Here is a 20,973-nt window from a genome sequence, read left to right on the forward strand (position 1 = left end):
CATGACCGAAACTGGTCACCTATGTTCTTGTAGCATACGTGGTGCGATCAAGACTGAATTTTAAAAAGAAAAATTTTTTAAATTTTTTGGTCGCTGTTCCAAAAATGTTTATTAAAATTGTTCAATGGGGAAAGTTGTAAATTTGTGCCAAACAGGGATTTGAACCCGGATTTCCTGCTTACTAAGCCACCCGGACACAGTAATCACTGCAACTGCGTGGACTACCCTAGCTCACCTCCTGGCGGACCCAAATTCTCAACCTATTCCCACACTACAAATGTAGCACCACTTGCCCATTATCCTCATTACTCGCGGCATTTCGCCGATTCCCATAATGGCCTGGTGTGCATATGCCCTGAAGACAGTATTGGCTGTCCCGCCTGATGGGAAAGATGTTTTGGCAAACTGTGATGTACACAGTAGTTTTAATTTTGACGTGGCAACGCATCGCTCATTTCATTTTTTACGTACCTGGAAATTAAAAGGAAAGATTTTGTCTGTAGCTGGCACAAGATGTTTGTGATAACCTTTTTGAAGATCTGAAGATGATAACTTAGATTTACCGAAATCGGTTATCTACAATAAAGCTTTTTGTAGAGATCTCGACTAAGAAGTTCTTCCTCTCCTAACTAACAATCAGCAGCCCATGCTCTGATGCTCAAATTTTCAGCTTTCCCCATTGAAAGCAGCCGATATATGTAATTCCTTTGTGTCTGCATTCATAATGGCTGCTGGATCAAAATGGTGTCCGTTCTTCCGGTATGTGTCCGAAAGAGCAGAAACCATGTATGTTTATGACGTAAGAGGGGAACCGCTGGAGGAGGAAGAGAGACCCACTCAGTGTGTGAGTGGAAGGTGGTCACGTAGAGGGGATATATGAGCTTCAAGAAGATTCAAAAACTTCCAAGTAGGTGGACTTAGGTCTGTAGAAGTATTATGGATCTCTCAGCCAACCGAATAGAAATGTCCATCTAACTTGGGTGTTTAAACCCTGTGATAACTTCATTTGGAGGTTTTGAAATCTGAGAAAGATGTTAGAAACATCTAAACTTATATCTGAGGCAGTAATGCAGAATGATGAAAGACGCCTTCGTGGAGGGGGGGGGGGGGGAGGGGAATTGCCATTGAGTTTGGGCAAGTGGCTGCACAGATTATGCAGCAGTTGTTTCAACATGCACGCCGTATCATTGCTCAAGTTCAAAGGGTGAATAGCCTTTAACTTTTAGATTCAGTTCGCGAGTTTTGTTTTGTTTACAGTATATTATGAAAAAGCGAATAATATGGCTAGAAATGGAACTGCACATTGAAGACTTCTTCCTCTTAACAAAGACAGTACGCATAGCTATACACTTTGGCTTACGTCGTTTTTCTTCAGTGTCAGTGTCTTTACCGCTGGTGGCCCGCCCGAAAAGCGGAGTGCGTTATACCACCCGCTTCCGGGAGACGGGGAGACAAGCCGGCCCCGCGTTGTCGACGGAACCTGGGGTGTCGGTCTGCCTGGTTATGGTTTTAAGCAATTTCCCACATCTACCTAGACAAATACCAGACTGGTACCGACATCCTACCTTAGATACACGATATGTCAACATGTAGAATGCAGTCCCACACTTGAACGTGAGATTCACTCCAGACAGAGACAGATGGGAGATACAAATTCCATTCCCAGGGGAGAAGTGACGTAAGTAAGGGCCCCTGGCCACGAACTACTTAACATTGCTACAACCCATACAACTTACCGACCTCACGGAGAAATGGGACAACGCAAATAAAAAGAAGAAGAATAATAACAAGAAGAAGAATTTTCACCATTTATGACTAGACGGTAAGAGTACAGTGCGCCCTCTGAATGCGTAACACACTGATCAGCCGAAACATTATGACCACTGCCCGCTGCGACGTTGGTGATCGCCTGGTGGCGCTACGGGCAAGGTATGTAAGCAGAGCAGACACGGACGAGGGATCATCCTAGCGAAGATATGGGCTGCAAAAGGGGAAATCCATTGAGATGAGAGACTTTTACAAAGGACAGATTATTATTACACAAAGCCCGTGAACGCGTATCTCGAAAACGACGAAGTTGGTCGAATGTTAACGAAATGCTGTCGTGAGCATCTACGGGAAGATGGTGATCTGTGGCATCTCTGGCAAAAGAACACATTGTTGGTGCACGCAGAGTGTTTCAGAGCACACCGTTCATACTGCATTGTTGAACATGGAGCTCTGCAGCAGACCATCCCTATGTGTTCACATGTTTACCCAATGACATCATCAATTACTATTGCAGTGGGCACGGGGCCATCTCGATTCGACCGTCGATCAATGGAAACATCTCGGCTCTTCGGGTGATTCACGTTTTTGCTACACTCTGCGTCGTCATCGACGCGAACAGCGACTCGAAGCGTGCAGCGCGACACGGACACAGGCTGATGGGAGCAGTATTGTGCTAAGGGAGACATTCTCTTGCGCATGCATGGGACCTGTGTTAGCAATCGAAGACACGCTGACAGCAGCGAACCACTTGCATCCCTTCACACTTGCTGTCTTCCCCGATGGCCATGTCACCTTCCAGCAGTCTAATTGTCCTTGTCTCGGAGCCAGAAAGGTGCTACAGTGGTTTGAGGAGCATTATAGTGAACTCACGTTGATGTCTCCGAGACCACATGCTCCTAAGGTGTGTGTGTGTGTGCGTGTCTGAATTCCTAAGGGACCAAACTGTTGAGGTCATCGTCCCTATACTTACACACTACTTAAACTTACTTAAACTAACTTACACTAACACCAACACACACACCCATGCCCAAGGGAGAACTCGAATCTCCGGCGGGAGGGGCCGCGCAGTCCGTGACATGGCGCGTCTAACCGTGCTGCCACTCCACGTGGCCACATTTTCCTAACGTAAATTCTATGGAACCCATCCGGGTCGCTATCGGGCGCCATCACCGCGTTCACACATCAGGGGCTCATTATTTATGCGAAATATCTAATGCCTCATACCTCCACAAACCCACTAACGAACTGTCAGATACTTGGTACGCAGAATCAGTGATGCATTTCGTTCCAAAGACGGACAAACAGGCTATTAAACAGCTCATCATAATGTTATGGATCATCAGAGTATTATTCTCACGCTGTTTCACCCACTGTAAAGGCCCCCATACCTATGGGCGGCCGCCCCCTAACCCTCAGGGAAATGAGGTTTTCTGTTTCAACAAAACGATTTGAAAATCAGTATTGCATAAGTTTTTAACATGGTCGGATCTGAAAATTTTTATAGCTACTTAGAAGTCGCCATTCGCCTTCCAACATTTTAATAATGTACCCTACACCCAGTTCTAGCCCCCCCCCCCCCCTCTCCTACAAAATTTAGTATGGGCGCCTTTAGGTCAGTGTACTCTTTTCTGGTAGTTAAAGTGTTCGAATTGCTATATTTCGAGATCTGCATGGCTGAGAAAAAACGTTTACAGAGTGATATTAGTACGAGTAAGTTTCAGATCTTGTTTTCCATAACTTCATGCAGAACACCCAAGAAATGGTATGGTTTTCCACGTTGGCTTCTTGCGATATGGTGCCAGGCACACACTAAGTCGAAGCGATAATATCATTTGTCAAGCCAGGAATTTAGTGGTCACCAGATCTCCATGATAAACTGTAAAATTTTTGGTTCTGTTCTTGCTGGTAGGCTTGACAATCACCTTCCCTGGCTTAAATTACCTTTAGCTAGTAGATTTGCTTGATGGCAGCAGCTGTAATGTTAAGGTGAATCGCTGCACAATTTATGTTCATTCCTGAGCATAGCCTCACACACCAACAAGACAGACAGGTAAGCAGGTAGATAATGTTTATCTTGGGTATTAATAAGCTGCTTCAGCTGTCTTTAATCTTTTATTTTTAGATTACTACCAGTTTCATGGTACTAACAGCCACGTCATCAGGTGATCATTTAACTACAATGATAGAGCTAAAAAGCTCGGAATTTGGAACCTCATTGAATAAAACAGCCTCATGCATGGATTCCAGTCCAATACTGTGTACGGAGCCTTTTCTTCGGACTGTACACAGTTGCAGAACAGGGTAAGTGATTGCATAATGTCTCTTACTGAACAGCGAATGTTGGATCATTGGCTCCAAGCTTTTAGGTCTAATATATGTTCACCTGAAGATATGGATCTTAGCATCATGATCCATTAGTTACCTAAAAATAAAAGATTTGTAAGTAACCTGTTTGTTTGTTGGCAGCGCTGTAGACTGTGTTAATATCACTAACAGCGCTCTGCGCCCTCAACAAGGGGTTCTGTGGTTGGACAGACTAGAAGTTAGCGAGTGGATAGGGAAGTATATGGACATGATTTTCTCAATGGAGACACTGGGTTGGTAGGACACGGAATATAAAGTAAGATGAAATTATGTGTTTATAAGAAAATATGCAGGGAAATGTAAGGTGATGGATGTTATTGATAATGTTTGGGTAGTGGAATTACTGAAAATTACATAATTTTTGGAACTGGAGGTTACATGATTAAGGTAAAATTTTCTAAATACGTTGTTTGCTCTTCAATAAAATCTTTCTTTTGCTAACCATATGCCTCTTAGTAGCTAGAATCTATAGTAGTTCATATCTTTTTATTTAGCTGGTTATTGTTGCTACTTGCTGTAATTGCTTTAGTTCATGTTATGAAGATTTTCTGTGAGGTAAGTAACTTATAAAAATAGAATGGGGTTTCCACTATCAGGATTTGTGATTGATATGAGTGTAGGCAATTAACAGAGGTTGGAGGTAGTTTCTTATTTCTTTAATTTCATGTTTTTTGGATTTGTGTTTTTGTTAGGATTTCTAGCAATTCAAGGACATTCTTTTCTGTTAATTATTTGAAGTCATGTTGCCAATGTATAGCAGTCAGATTGTGTTAGGCTTGTATATTGTGAGCAGTAAATGAATAGGTTAAGTTCGACTTTTCTTTCTCAGGGAAAATTCTGTAGGTTAGTGTTCAGTAAAAATAATTAGACTAGATTTCAGATTGAATACAACTGAAGCTGTTTATTAATACCCAAGATTTTTTTAGCTCTAATGTTCTAATTATTTGCTCACCTGAAGATGAGTTCCATGAAGCAGACAGTGATCTAGAAATATAGGATTCACTAACAGCTAAAGCAGTGATTACTCATAGCTGTGGCTGCCCTATCTACGAGGTTTCTGCATATATTGTTCAACACGCATTCTCACAACTAAGCTTCTGGATAAGGCTCAAACTGTGTCAAACACTTTCGAAAGTCGTGGGACACTGCATCAACCTAGACACCGTTGTCTAGGCTGCTCTCTATCTCACAGATCTCTGCAAAATCCTTCTTGGTTATTGGAGGAAATTTTTCATTTTCAATAAAATTCATCACATGTGAGCGTAAAACATATTTTGTAATTCTACAAAAGTTTGATGCCAGTGAAACAGGCAATGTTCCTCTATCCTACGAAATAGAAATGACCTGCAGTTTTCTTCCAATCCTTTGGTATCCTTCATGGCTCCAGCAACCTACAGTAAACTGCTGCTATAAGGGGAGCAAGTTCTTTCACACATTCTCTGTAGAATCTCACACGTATCTCATCAAGTCCAGATGTGTTTTCGTTGTTTTGCTGATCATTACTGCTTTCACCTGCTATCACTTATCTCAATAGCTGCTATTTCATCTTTGTGCAGTGATTGAAACCAGAAACAGTATTACAATCATTCACCGTGAAACAATTTCAGAAGACTCAATTTATTTTTTCAGCTTTCTCACTGTTGTATTCTGTTTTCGTGCCACTGTGGTTACTGAGTGACTGCATAGAGGACTTAGATCTGCATAGTGATTTTACATACGACTAACAATTCTTAGGAGATTTGATCACATTGGTTAAAAAAATTTTATATTCAGTTTAATTGAAATTTTTTGTTCTGGTCTTTTTGAGTTCATTTTACCATCATTCGGATTTTGTTTGTCAAGATGGCTTTTAATTCGCTCGAATCTATGATGAAGCTCTTGTTGCTTTCATAACAAATTTTCTGAAATGTTCTGACATGACTACTGAACCATAATGCATCTTTCCCAACCCTCACAACCTTGCCCATATTTGTCCAAGGCATATTGAACAATCCATCTGAATGACATACATGAAGCCTCTAATTGAAAATTTGTTGTGATAGTCTCTCCACTGGAAAAAGATTCCAAATTAACCCCCAATTCCACGTATTCCTACATTTACATTCAGATTTACATTTACACCCTATTAACCACTGTAAAGTGTGTCTCAAAGATTCCTTCCCAATGTATCAATTATTAGGCCTCTTCCCCATTCCATTCAGGTATCCAGCACAGGAAGAATTGATTTTTAAGCGCCTCTCTGTGCGTTCTAATTAGTTTAATCTTATCCTCGCGGTTCCTATGGTAGTGATATACATGCTCTTGTAGCATATTCGTAGATTCATGAGGTCAATCTGATTCTTGGTAAGTTGTAAGTAGACTTTCTCAGGATATCTTCAAGTATCCGCCCATTCAGATTCTTCATCACCTCCACAGCATTCTTCATGGGCAACACAACCTGTCAGCAATTGTTCCAGCCTTATTTCAATATGTTCAGTATCATCTGTTGGTCCTATTTTTTACAGATCCTACACACTTGAACAATGTTCTAACATGATTCATATTAGTGTATATCTCTTCGTAAACAGAGTTGTGAAAACTTTTAAAAGAAGTTTATTTAATGAAAGTTGCTTCATCAACATTTATGTTTTTATTTATGCACAGAGCAGGCTTTTTCTCTGTCCAGGTAAAGTAAATCTTAAATGATTTTTCGCTTTTAAACGTCTGGCCTCTCTTGCTGAAGAATAGTTATGGCAAAATATGGAAATCAGTGGGGAAAATTTTCAATATGTTGAAGCAAAATAATTAAAAAAAAGTCTAGAAAGATGCAACAGAATAAAACCCACTGTTATAACACTGGTGAGTTAGCCGAAAGTAGATTATCTTTCAGTATTAGTAGACAATGGCATTGTCTCTCCCCAACATCAACATCAAAATTTTCTTTCAGTGAAACCTTTACATTGACATCCCATTCTGTTAACAGCATGTGTGAATGCCGCCATTTGAAAAATATTGTAGAATGTTTCAAGGTTGCATTCCATCCATTTCCGTTAAGTGTGAATCAACCTCACAATCGTTGATCTACATCAGTCATTTCTCAAATAGTCTGCTCTACCCAGAGAATGGAAATTATTAAAAAATTAATTTTTACCCTCCTGAAACTAACACATGTTCACTCTAAAAATTAAATTTATTAACTCTTTAATCTATGGTTAACTCTAAGGGCTGAGTCATGTAGCAATTAACAGAAGGGAATGAAGTGGCATGCAACATCACTGTCAAATAATGGTGTGTTCACACTTGATGGATCGTCAACACAATATCACTTTGATTAGCCCCGTAACGAATTGTGAAAGTGTGGTTATGAGTCACCTTCCATGATGCTAAAGTCGGAATATAATATCAGAATTGTGGAATGAGCAATAATAAAATTTGTTAATGACAGAGGCGAACTTCATAAGGGCAGTTCTTGATTAAGTTTTTGTGTTAAAGTGCTGAGAAGTGAAACAAGAAGAAAAATGTCGTCCAACATTTCCAAACATAGACATTTATTTGCTAACGAAAATATATACATTCAAACACATCACACTGTATTTTTAAGACTATACATTGTGTTTTTTTCTATGTACCGAATAATGACAAAAATAACCACATTTTTCCATCAATAACCTGAATTCTTCATTGCTGTAAAGAGGTTGTTCAATGAAAATTGCTATATCGATTTTTGTTCTCATTTAAACACAGTGTGTGCTTTTCTGCATCCAGTTATTATAAAACCTAAATCATTTTTCGCTTTCAGATATGTGGCCTCTGTTATGGAAGAAGACTCAATGGAAAAAAGTCCAAGTTGTTATGGAACATTTGCAGTGTGTCACGAAAACAAAGCAGAAAAGTAAAATAAAGACTTACAAGGCGCAATAGCGCAAAAGCCACTACTATTACATGTGCGAGTACGATGAAAACAGGTTAACTTCCGATGTTAACATGCGACGGCACCGCTCATTTCATCAACGTCATCATAAAACTCTCTCAGCAAGAACCATTACCGCTGATGACCCGTTCCATCCCGTTGACGGGCTGTGTGAATATAGCCATTTGAAATATATTTTGGAATTTTTTGAAGTTCCATTCCTTCCCTTTCGTCAAGTTTGAAACAACTTATATTATAAAGCATATTGAAATTGTATGTTGTATATTCGATGCATCTAGAAGCAAAGGTAAAAATTACTTTCAGCGGCAATACAATAAACAAAATAAATTGGAAACCCTCAGTAACACATCCGAGCTAATGCTCTACAGTGGGCTACCTTCTTTCCCCCGAGGGAGGTGGGATTTTGTAAGTGGTCGAATAAAGCTCATCAGCAAAAAAAATGACATTAAAAAAATCTGACACCTCAGTAGCTTCAGAACTCCTATTAATGGCGATGAGATACATCATCCAAATGTTGTGTTAGCACGTGGCTGCGTCCCCTTGAATTTATTTTGCAGACAGTATACTGGATGATCAATAAAGAAACGAAATTATTTTAAACACTTTATAAAGATTTTAACATTAATTCATAGCGGCCCAGCAACGCCACACAGTAGCAAATGGAACAGTGCCTCATTCTTGTTGGTATTGCTGTTATTGTGATCACATTTGAATTTTTTAAATTTTATTTCCTGATAATCTTTAGCGTAAAATTTAGCTTCATGAGTATGGGCTATAATAATGTCCTCTCATATGGAAGTAATACGAAAATACTTGAAAAATAAACACAATGCTGTGTAGTACCTGTTTGTTACCACGATAAGATCTTTGGTTTGCTGTCAACAACTGTAGTAGTGTCTTTGAGTTTGAGGTGAAAACAATTAGAAAGCATGTGTTGACAGATACGTGGTACAGGAGAAAGGTGTGGTTTTACGGTGGATGTGAGGATGGGGCAGGGGAAAAGCCAGTTCACAGAAGAAGAATTGCAAGATTATCAGGTAAAAAATTCAGTATGGGACAAAAAAAAAGTTCAGATACGCTGAGCGGTGTGGTGATAAATGTGCACAGTTTTAAGTAACTCATTCCTTTCTTTCATTCATCTACTATAAATCCCGTCGCGAAGAAGGGCTTACACGAATGTGGAACGAATAAAGTTATGCATTAACATGGGGAAACAATGATTGTTGAATTACATAAGACATGCTAACAACAAAATATGACGAGCGCTAATGTGTTCAGATTGGTGACTGTATGGTAATTCTAAATTACTTAGTAATTATATGTTAGGAAAAAAAACTACTTTGGAAAAAAAACACGACTACCACTCCTGTCCTACACGGCTGCTGTTTTTTTTCCATCAGCTATTAATTATCAGCTGTTTATATTGTGTAGGCCCTACTGGATATGCCAAGAGCTTTTGTCATGGCGTTAACGCGGAATGTACTTTTCCGAGTCAACGTACACTTAGAAATTGTGAAAGGAGTGCATAACGCAGTATTCTTTCATTTGAAAATTTTTATTGTGGATGTGAACACTGTGACTGTGACGACAGAAGGTTCCCGCAAATTACTGCAACCAGTCGCCTTTTGTTTCCTTCTTCAATTTTTTTATTTTCTATTGCCAGTTTCGAATCGGTTAGCAATGTATCATATAATGATAAATCGCCAGGTTATTCGAAATCGGCAGTGGAAAATAAATGTAAAAGAATAAAACAAACTAAACCAAATAATGGTACTTTTATAATTGTAACTGTGTGTAGGTCCCTATTGGGAAATATTCAGTTGTTTTTGAAAAGCTTGGATTCTTTGTTATACTAACTGTAGACAGATGGAAGCAGATTATAGTTTGCAGGGATTTCAATGTAGATTTTCTAGAACATTCCAATAGAAAGTATGATAAATATTACTAAGTTCTTTCAGTTTGATATCTGTACTTGGGTGGTACAGGAAAGCAGAACACGATTTAGATAATGTTTTTATAGTCCAGGATTAATTTAATCAAATAAAAGCTTTTCCTATTAAGAATGGTCTGTCTAATCATGATGCACAGGCTCTAGTTACAGTGTATGACATAACTCCATACAATAACACAAAGCAGTCCTCCAAAATAGTGTTAAATTAATGATTTAACAATTTCAAATTTTAGGGAAAACTTGCAACATTTAGACTGGGATGAGATGTACAAGGAACACAATGCCAATTTAAAATTTACCCTATTTCTTGATACCTTTGTAAGTATATTTGAAAAGGTTCCCTAAGAAAACAGTGAAACATAATTCTAAGAAAACATCTAAAATGCCATGACTTACTAAAGGGATAAAAAATATAGTAAACAGAAAGGGGAAATATAACTAGGAGTAATCATCCAGAAACAAACCTTATGGAAACTACTACACCGTATGAAGAAAAGTTATGCAAAAGTCCAGAAGTATGTGTATTATGTCTGTGATTAGCACCTCTGATCATAAAATTAAAACAATTTGAAATATTGTTAAAAGGGAAACTGGGTGACTGAGAGCGCAGGAAGACTGTATTTCTATCAGACTCAATGAAAAGTTAGTGAACAAAAAGTCAGAAGTAGAAATATATTTTTAATAATCATTTTTAAGTGTTGTAAAGGAAGTAGGATCCAGCTACTCATTATAAAATGCAAGACTGTATACGGAAGAGGCAGTGCCTATGCAATTTGATAAAATTGAAATTCAACCCACCTCTTCTACTGAAATTAGGAAAGTAATGCATTCACTCAAAAGTAAAAGTTTGCATGAAATTGATGGCATTTCCAACAGAGTACTGAAAGCTTGTTCTCAACCAGTAGGATTCTCAGCCATATGTGTACTAGCTCACTGAAACAGGGCATTTTTTCAGACAAACTAAAATATGCTATTGTTGAACTATTACTTAAAAAAGGGGATAGGTCTGATGCTAAAACTACCACCCACTATCATGTCTGAAAATTTTTTCCAAAATTCTTGAAAAAGTAATGTATTCAAGAATAGCTTCACATATTTGTAAAAATGAAGTACTGACAAAATGTCAGTTTGCTTTTCAAAATGGCTTTTCAACAGAAAATGCTATAGGACAAAAAACAAAGATGCTGTAACTTACCAAACGAGAAAGCACTGATATGTTGATAGACACAATAAAAAACACACACACAAATATTCAAGCTTTCGCAACCCAAGGTTGCTTCATTCGTCTTTCCCTCTCCTTCCCTCTTTCCTAATAAAGCAAGCTTGGGTTGATTGATATCAGTATATACAATTCTGTACAGTAAATGGCATAACACAATTGGCAAATGTACTTCGAACAGAAGTCTGTTGCTAATGCAAAATATTTCAACTTTCTGGGTTTGTGCACAGATGAGAAATTGAATTGGAAGAAACACATTGATGATCTGCTGAAACAATTAGGTTCAGATACATATGCTATTAGGGCTGTTGCAAATTTTGGTCTTAAATATAACAGTAAATTAGCCTGCTATGCCTATTTTCATACATTGTTTTCATATGCCGTCATATTTTGGGACGATTCATCATTAAGAGAAAAAGTATTCATTGCATGAAAGCATGTAATCTGAATAATAGCTGGAGCCTACCCAAGATTACCCTTTCTTCGGTAGCGCTACAGCCTTTGGTGAGCCTTGGCTTCTTCAACAATCTTCCTTCACACTTCTCAGTTATTTGCAGCTCTTTTCCACTCCCGGGCTCCCATACTGATGATATCCATTATTACCTCGTTGATCCATCTTCTTCTAGGTCTCCCTTTATGCCTAACTGAATGGATCACACCTTTCATCATCTTCTTTGGAATTCTATCCTCTGCCATTCTCTCAAAATGTCCTAGCCATCGTATTCGCTGTGCTTTCACAAATTTTACTATGTCCCTGCGTTGTATTAACTTGGCATTGTAGCATATTCCCCAGCCTTCTTCCTCCCTTATTGGCCCATAGATTTTCCATAGTATTTTCCGCTCAATGGTTCTTAGTGCATTTTTATCGTGTCCTGTCAATGTCCATACCTCTGACCTGTATGTGATAACTGGGCGGACTAGGGAATTATATATTAGCAGTTTAGTTTTTCTTTTAACAAGGCTATTTTTGAAAAGTTGCATATTTGCAAAGTAAGCTCTGTTTCCTGTTTGTATTCTTTCCCTTATAGCCTTTCCCATACTGTTATCATTTGTTATTTGGGCTCCCAAGTAGTTAAAAGAGGACACTCCTTTGAAGCATTTCCCATTGATGTTTAGGTTTTTAGGGGTTCTTCTGGCCTCAGGTTGTTACATTACCATATATTTTGTTTTGTTTTCATTTATTATGGGGCCAATTTTTAAGGCTTCTGTTTCCAGCGGCCAGTATGTTTCTAGGAGTGTATTGGTATTTCTTCGTACTATAGCAATGTCATCAGTGGATGCACATATCTGGCTAGTTTTCATAAATATGGTGCCTCTTTTGTTGATTTTATTTACTACACTATGGAGGGCTATATTTAATAGGACAGTGGAGACACTGTCACCTTGCTTCACTCCTTTATTAAAGTCAAAGCTTTCACTTGTTCTGCTAAAGACCTTTACTTTTGCTCTTGTCATTGTCATTCTGATTAGTCTTATTAGTTCAGTACATGTACCAACTTCTTTCAGTACTCTGTATAGTTCTTGCCGATTTATGCTGTCAAAGGCTTGTTTGAAGTTGATGAATATGAAATGCAGATCTATATCATATTCATAGAACTTTTCCATCATTTGTCTTATCACAGATATCTGATCAGTTGTTCATTCCTCTGTCTGGTCAAAAGCCACACTGATATTCCCCTAGTATGCCTTCTGCACACTTCTGTATCCTTTCATTTAATATACTTGTGAAGATCTTATAAGCTGTGCTAAGGAGTGTTATACCTCAATAGTTTTCACATGCTGTTCTGTCCCCTTTCTTATAAATGGGGATTATTATTCCAATTATCTGGCATAATTTCTGTTTCCCATATATCTGATATTAATGTGTGCAGTTCCTTTATTACAACCTCACCACCAGTTTTTATAAATTCAGCAATTATGCTGTCTTCCCCAGGGGCTCAATTGTTTTCTGACTTGTGCAGAGCCTGGGAGACCTCTTGTAGCATTGGCTTTCTTGCCTCATTGGTTTCATTGTCTACTTCCAGCTCCACTCTTTCCTCCTATGCATCTGTCTCTTCATCTTATAACTGGTGCTTAGTCTCTCTTTGAAATACTCTGCCCACTATCTGTTCTTCCTCCCTTATCATTTTCCCATCTTTACTGGAACAGGCCATTGTTTTTAGTTGGAATCTATTCTTCATTTTCCCTATGGCATGATAGAACTTTCTTATTTTGCTCTGCTCCTTTAATTCTTCTAGTTCTTGAAATTTCTTCTTATTCCACTCTCTTTTCTTTCTCTTGCACACTCTGTTAGCTCCTCTTAATTCTCTATATTGTCCCACACTCTCTGTAGCATGTTTGTTCTTGCCCTGTTCTTTTCCTCTATTGCTGACTTGCAATCTTCATCAAATCCTCAACTTTCTGCTTAGTGTTACTTTTTTTTCCATCCTCAGGGATGTTCAGTTTGTCTGTATTCCATTTTATCATCTTTCCTATTTTGTTGTCATTTGTTAATGGCTGTTTCTCTCTCAAGACTGATTTTATCACAAAGTGGTCTGAATCAGTTCGGTCCTCTGCAGCTCCGTACTTCTGTAACCGACATGGAGTGGTGTGCAATCACTAAAATATGGTCAGTCTGATTGACCACTCCATTGGCTGCAGACTTCCAAGTACCCAGATGGATCCTTTTGTGTGGAAAGCAGAGCAGGTACTTTTAATAATCATATTATTCCTCTCTTCCTCTCTGCAAATTGGTATAGTAAGTATCTGTTCTCATTGTTTTCTTCATGTAGTGAACATTTTTCATGAACTCCATATGGATGTTCATTCCTCCCAATTTTTGTATTAAAATCTCCTATTACTAGCACAGTTCATATTTAGGTACTGTGCAGAATACTTTTTCCAAGTCTTCGTAGAAATGTTCTTAAATTATATTATCTTTTTCCTCTGTTGGTGCATGTCCATTACCTATTGATATATTCCTAAATTTCCCTTGTAGTTTGAGTCTGCACATCCTTTCATTTATTGGTTCACATTCTAGAAGACTTTTCATAAATTCCCTAGTTGTTATAAACCCTGTTCCAAGTTGGCCTGTTCATTCTTCTGGTCCACTATATACCAATGAGTACTCAGGTTTATCTATCTGCCCATTCCCTTGCCATCTTATTTCCTGTAGCCCTACGATATCATATTTGAATTTTAAAATTTCATTGGCTATTTCTTTCATTTTTCCAGGCTGAAACATTGTCCTCACATTCCATGATGCTACTGTTAGATCCGTTTCCTTTGCCGAGGTCGTGGTACATGCTTTCCGTCCAGTTTCCGAGGCTTCTGTTGAATTTCCGTAATATTCTTTTTTTTTACAGTTTGGGGTTATTAACCCCATGCCCAACCCCCAACCTGGAGGACCAAGATTTGTATAAGTTGTATAAGGTTTACTCCTCTAGGGAAGCTGGCTTCACTACGCTTCTAGAGCCCTCCCTGCCCTATGTTGTGGGACACACTTTGTCTTGCTCCTCTGTCGAGACCAATCCAGCTTGGGTGACCCTGACAGTGGCTATGCTACTACTGGCATAGCTCTCGACTTCAACGAAGCATGCAGACCCTCCCACCTGGCACTGAAGATGCCTACTATAAGGTAGTGTCCCCTGGGAGGGCCCAAGATCACCTTGCCGACATTTACTTAAGGAACTTAGGATATTCGCAGTACCTTCGCAGTACGTATATTCGCCTATGAATTTTTTTTTTATTAATAACCCATCCCAATTCATAAATAATAGCAAAATACATAGTTACAACTCTAGAAGAAGATGATCTTCACTGTTGTGGATTAAATCTGACTTTGGCACAGAAAGGGGTGAATTATGCTGCCACAAAAATCTTTGGTCATTTTCCAAACAGCATTTAAAGTCCAACAGAGAGCCAACCAGCATTTAAAAACAAATTAAAAGAATTTCTGAATGAGAACTCCTTCTACTCAGTAGATGAAATTTTAGCTGCGAAGTAGTAACTGGGAAAAAAATGTGCAATGAAAACTTAGGTTAAACTGACGCATCTCACATCATTATGAAATGTTGTATTCATTATGCTCGGAACAAGTATTAATGTAATGTAACAAAAGGTGACTGGTTGCAGTAATTTGTGGGAACCTTCATTCTTATACTATTTTTTTTATATATTTGGAATTTTTTAATTTTCTGTCTAATGCCCACGACCAGCTTGCTGTGGACTTTTGCATCAAAATATAAAACTCAAGTGTGAACCCGAGATAAGGATGTATAGTCTATATGGAAATTATTTCTGCTTTTAGCATATTGTGTTTGTGAATTGCTGAGTTCATCCTAAATTCACTCTTGCTATTAACCATTAATGCCATTTAGTAGTACACATATTGGCATGTAATTGTCAAACATCCATAGTGCTTGAATTGACATCTGGGAAATGTTCAACAACTTTACATAATGTTATTGCTTTTTTTTCCTGCAATGCTTCAGAAGATTATGCCATAGGACAGAACTAAGTGTAATTTTGCTAGCAATCCTCGCAGAAGATCAATAAAGTAAGAAAAAGTGCCAAAACAAGCAAACTGAGCTTATTCGTCAACAACTGCACATACTCAAGCCACCTCAGTCTTTGACATGTAGCCTTATCCAGCTCCTTGATCTCTGCACAATACATGGCTCCTAACATCTACAGAGTTTTTTTAAGGACCAAACAGCTAGATATTTTGAATGAAGTACTAGAAATTTACAGATCAATGTAGAGAGCATAAGCAGATCTAACTGCCAATATGTATCAGAACTCTGCCTAGAAATTAATATTGGCGGGCTTGTATTCCAAGAAACACGTGCAAATGGTGTAGATCAACTCAAGACAAGGGATGGAATACTAGGATACAACCACCCAGCCTGTGGTATCGCCACCTATGTGTGTAAAAAGTTTAGAATGCTTTCCTAATCATGTCAGTGTTCTCTAATGATATGCATGAAATTGTAATAAAAATTCGAGATTGACAAACCTCCAGCAGTTCAGTGGCCATCGCAAGTCCTTCACACACATCTCCATTCAGCTAATTCACAGGTGATTTCAACAGCCATTATGAGCAGTGGAAGTATAACTCCAGTGGAGAAACTTTAATTTCCTGGGCAGATCATCACAATTTCCACCTAATTTTTAATTCTAAGGACTGATCTACCTTTAGATCAGCTGTATGGAGGCAAGAGGACAGTCTTAATTTATATTTCATACCATCAAACAATAGCCACCAGCTATTGACAACAGCATGTAGAATTCTGAATGACTTTCCACACAGTCAGCGCAACCCAGTAATACTGGAAGCAGGCTTATAAATTTCACTGGTAAATTCCATTCCCAACCACGCTGGAACTTTCTGAAAGCAAACTGGTCTGACTTCTCTAAAAAGATTGATAACCTCTTAAGATTTATTCCTTCCCTGGGCAATAACTGTGGAAGATTTGGGGGTACAGTGTTAAGCATACAAAGAAAGTTTATTCCCGGAGGCTACCAGGAGGAGTGGATTCCTGCGTGACCAGAGGGCGAGAAACTGCACAAGGTCTTCCTTTCAACTGGAGAGCAGGAAATAGCAGACAAACTGCTGCATAATCGTGTCGCAACACACGCCAGAAATTGCTGGGCACTGTTGAAAAACTTGATTTCAGTCTGTCAAGTAGAAAAGCCTGATCACTGTTACACAACTATGGAGGTGCAAATCAAGTAATAACCAACAACCACCTCATAAAACTGAGTGCTGTTGTTGCACATATCATCTCAAGATCTAAACCACCTACTTCCCAATCTCATGCCATACAGGTGAAGCAAGAACTGAGAATCACAATGGCAGAAGGTCCACATCATAGCCCATATTATCTCCCATTCATTCCTGAAGATATTTCAATTGCTTTATAAGGCATTGGATCAGATAAAGCTCCAGATTTTGATAATATGCATCCAGAACTACTCCTTCACTGTGATAAATACCTTATGCTAAAACAAGGCTAACACATTTTTTCTCCAACATTCTACAAACAGGACCCATTCAAAAACTTGTGAAACAGATTAGAATCATTGGCATCTTACAACAACATAAACCCAACAGTAAACCTCAAACTTACAGTGTTATTGTCCTGAGTGTGGCATAAAAATCACTGCTGTATAACAGAATACATAGCAGAATACTTACAAAGATTCCTATTGAACTGGCCAGATTTCGAAACTGTATGGACCAAGTGCTTTCACTACTAATTTAAATAGAATCTGACTCACAGAAATAATTAAAAACTTCTACTGTATTTATTGATCTGTCTGCAGCTTATGATACTGTGTGGATGTATGGTGTCATCTATTAGATGGGTTATGTAGTTACCCATCAGAAGAAAATCACAGCTGTTTAGCAATATTCTGACTGACAGACCATTTCAGTTAACACAACTGGTAACTAGGAGACCTTCAACAATGGCGTACCTCAAGGCACAGCTTTACCCCCATTACTAATGAGCTTATATATTGCAGATCTGTCAGCCACTTGGCCCAGGAAGTTTTGAAGTTTCATGCTTATGATTGGGTGATAGCAACACAGCACAAACAAATCAAGTTTACCACACACAAATTAAAAAAAAGATCTAAGTAGAGTAGGACAGTACTTTTGTAAATGAGGACGTTAACTGAAACCTAACAAAACTGAATGTCATTGCTTTCATCTGAGTAATATTGTAGCCCACCAAGAACTAGATTTACTTTTTGAAGGTAAATGTCTGGCCCATAACAAATATCCATGGTACTTTGGAGTTATGCTTAAACAGTGTCTAACAAAGACTGTTGCTAAATTGAGGTTGAGAAATGATCTGCAGAAGTTATGTGGTACAATACAGGGTTGAGCCGCTTCAGCCTTATGATCATCCATCCTTGGCCTTGTCTACTCAGCAGCAGAGTATCGCAGCATTGTCTGGGTAAACAGCAGCCACATGAAGCTGACAGATACAAGGATGTCCATGCCCAGGGGCAAGGTGGTGATGGGTCTTGCTGTGCCCCCTCTCCCCTTCAGCTCTTAGGCAAATGAAAAAATAAAAAATTGTAAATTGTGTAGTCAGGTGCTTTTCTTTCAAGAAATTGGTTTAAAAGTTGGTATTACGTAGGTTCCTAACGGGATCATAACTGGAAATTCTTTTTATAGATACTTACAGGTCACCATTCATCTTCCAAAACATTAAAAATGCTGCAAGTCTAATTCCCTCCCCCCCCCCCCCCCCCCCACACACACACACACACAATCATATGGGCACCTATGGGTAGGCACACAACTAAATCAAATAATGCATATTGTTACTGGCACAATCAAATCCACTCCAGTATTCTGGCTACCTGATCTGAGTCGCATTCCACCACCTAACCTAAGAAGAAAGGATAACCTTCTCAGAGAGCATAAGAAAATCTGCAACATGCTCCTCTGCAGGCATCCCAACTCAGAACAGCTAGCAACCTGGTTGACCATAACTTTGATCTCAACAATGGTTGGAGGAAAGAGTGCTATAATAATATTCCCCCACAGCTTCCTCCATGACAACAACAAATCACTGGAATCCTATCTGCCCCAGAGGACAGAATCTGGAACAACCACAGGAGATGCAGTTTACCTACTGTCCAGGTTGAGAAAGACTTCCACTGCAGAGTACACCTGTGGCTTTCTGAGATTGGTTGTAAGGCACAGTGTGGAAGAGTGCCCTCAAAATTGGTACCCAGGAAACCCCTCAGACTTCTTGGATACTAAAGCAGATATGATAAATTATATGAATAGTATGTCTGTAAATTTATTAATTATGTATATATTATATTGTATTTGTATTTCTAAAGTGATTTGTAGTTGCCACATGATTAATCTAAAAATCTATCTATGGTACTTGTCACTTTTATAAGTCTGGAACTGCACAAGATTTTAAAGATTAAGGATTATGCTGTTGGCTGTGGACCAGTTGTAAGCCTGTTACATTGTTCTCCTGGCTGCCTCGGTAGTGAATTTGATTTTTATTTATTTATTTATTTTTCTTTATTCGTGTTGGAAAATGTTACAGCTTTTGAACCTTCTCCGTACCAAGTACATAATTTTTGTAGACCAGTAACAGGAAGAAGCAGCACCAAAACTTGCAGCACACCATCTTTAAGGGTTTCCCACTTCAAAATCTAATCTTGTTTGTCATATCATTTGTTAATGTGACCCTCTGTTTTCTGTTAAGATACCACCTATACAAGGGAACGACCCATAATAGGATACCACATTTTATTATCCACACAGTCAAAGGACCTTAAGTTCACCCAAAATGCTAGCAGTGTAATTTTACTTGTTTAGCTCAACTAGGATGGAGTCAGTAAGTTCATGTATTGCCATCTCAGTGGAGAAGCCTTTATGGAAGCCAAAGTGAACTCCCTAAGATTGTGCCCAGAAATGTTACAGTATTTTGTTGTAAGCTAAATTTTTGGGGAAAAAAAGAGAGAGCACAACGAGGGGAGAGATCACATGGTTGTCTCCACTTCTGTACATTGGTGCTACTTCTGCATCTCCAGTCTTCCAGGAAATCATCTTGACTCATTGTTTGTGACTCAGGGGTCACACTTGTGAATCAGCATAAGATTTTACTAGGCCTACTTTGCCTAAGATACGATAATTGCTAGAAGAGTTTCTTCTTTTTAGTGATGTAAGGATTGTGGAGTATGCATTGCCTGCCTAAACACGTTTAATTGATCTGCTTTTGATGGACCAATCTTTTGTCGTCCTATTTTCAGCTACTGTTAGGAAAAGTTGACTTAATAGTCAATGATTTGAATTCTGTATCATCTCCCTTGCTATTCTGTCATCTGGTAGTTGAATGTCGCTTGCCTTATTGGGTATGTTTGTACCTAATTAGGCCCCAGATTGTCCTTATTCTGTTCTTAGACTTTTTTATGCATTATACATGGTTTGTACGTTTTTGCTGGCATGCTGAAAGAATTGAACTATTGCTTGTAATGAATTTTTAAATGGTGATTCTGTAATAAACTGAGCTCCCTCTCTACTACTTGTAAGAATTTTAATCCCAAAAGCTGTTCATCATTTTTCTTGGCTTCCACTGTAAATGTTCCTGTTGTAAATGAAAACTGTGTTCATTATGTTGGAAACATAGTTTTAGGAAATAATTAAATTTATCATCTACTGTGTGTCGTTGGTGCACTTCTTCCCACTTTTTCTCCTATAAATTTTCCCCAAATAATGTAATAGAGTAATCATTTACAATTTCTTGTAATTTGAAGTTTCCTTTCTTGGTTAGGCCTGTACTTGATTGATAGGGGTGCTTTATTGTTGCCATTTGACCATTGTGGTCATATAAGCCATTTATTATGGGGCTCACATTTATTTAATGGAAGACAGTTGACTTTTGAAATATATTATCAGTTGCTGTTGCACCATGCCCTTCTATTCTTGTTGGGAATCTTACTGTTGGGGTCAAAACATAATTGGATACAAGTAACAAAGTGCCCTCAATCAGAACTATTCCAGATGAAATTTGTATGTCTGTCATCTTACTATATGCTGTTTGGCATGAGAAATTAGTGTATGATTTGAAAGTTGAAACCATCCTAAATTATGTATATATTCATTTATGCTGCACTATAAACCAAATGTTGATTTTTAGCCCTCTTTCCTGTTCATATCCTTTTCAATAGTGCATTTAGTTTCACACATTTTTTTGTATTCCTAATATGGTATTTCAAACAATGGAAAGTCCATGGGGT

At 38.4% G+C, this 20,973-nt stretch overlaps 1 protein-coding gene across 1 annotated transcript in view; it reads left to right on the forward strand.

Annotated features, from left to right (window-relative positions):
- The first annotated feature begins 8,948 nt into the window (after positions 1–8,948).
- LOC124798226 (calcium and integrin-binding protein 1-like) overlaps positions 8,949–20,973 on the forward strand; it is a 44,137-nt gene continuing 32,112 nt past the window's right edge. Inside the window, exon 1 of the mRNA XM_047261537.1 lies at positions 8,949–9,081. Coding sequence (XP_047117493.1) covers positions 9,031–9,081 — 51 coding nt within the window. The 5' untranslated portion in view covers positions 8,949–9,030. The remainder of the gene's footprint in view (positions 9,082–20,973) is intronic.

The sequence above is a fragment of the Schistocerca piceifrons genome, chromosome 5, assembly GCF_021461385.2.
Source record: "Schistocerca piceifrons isolate TAMUIC-IGC-003096 chromosome 5, iqSchPice1.1, whole genome shotgun sequence".
Lineage (NCBI taxonomy): Eukaryota > Metazoa > Arthropoda > Insecta > Orthoptera > Acrididae > Schistocerca > Schistocerca piceifrons.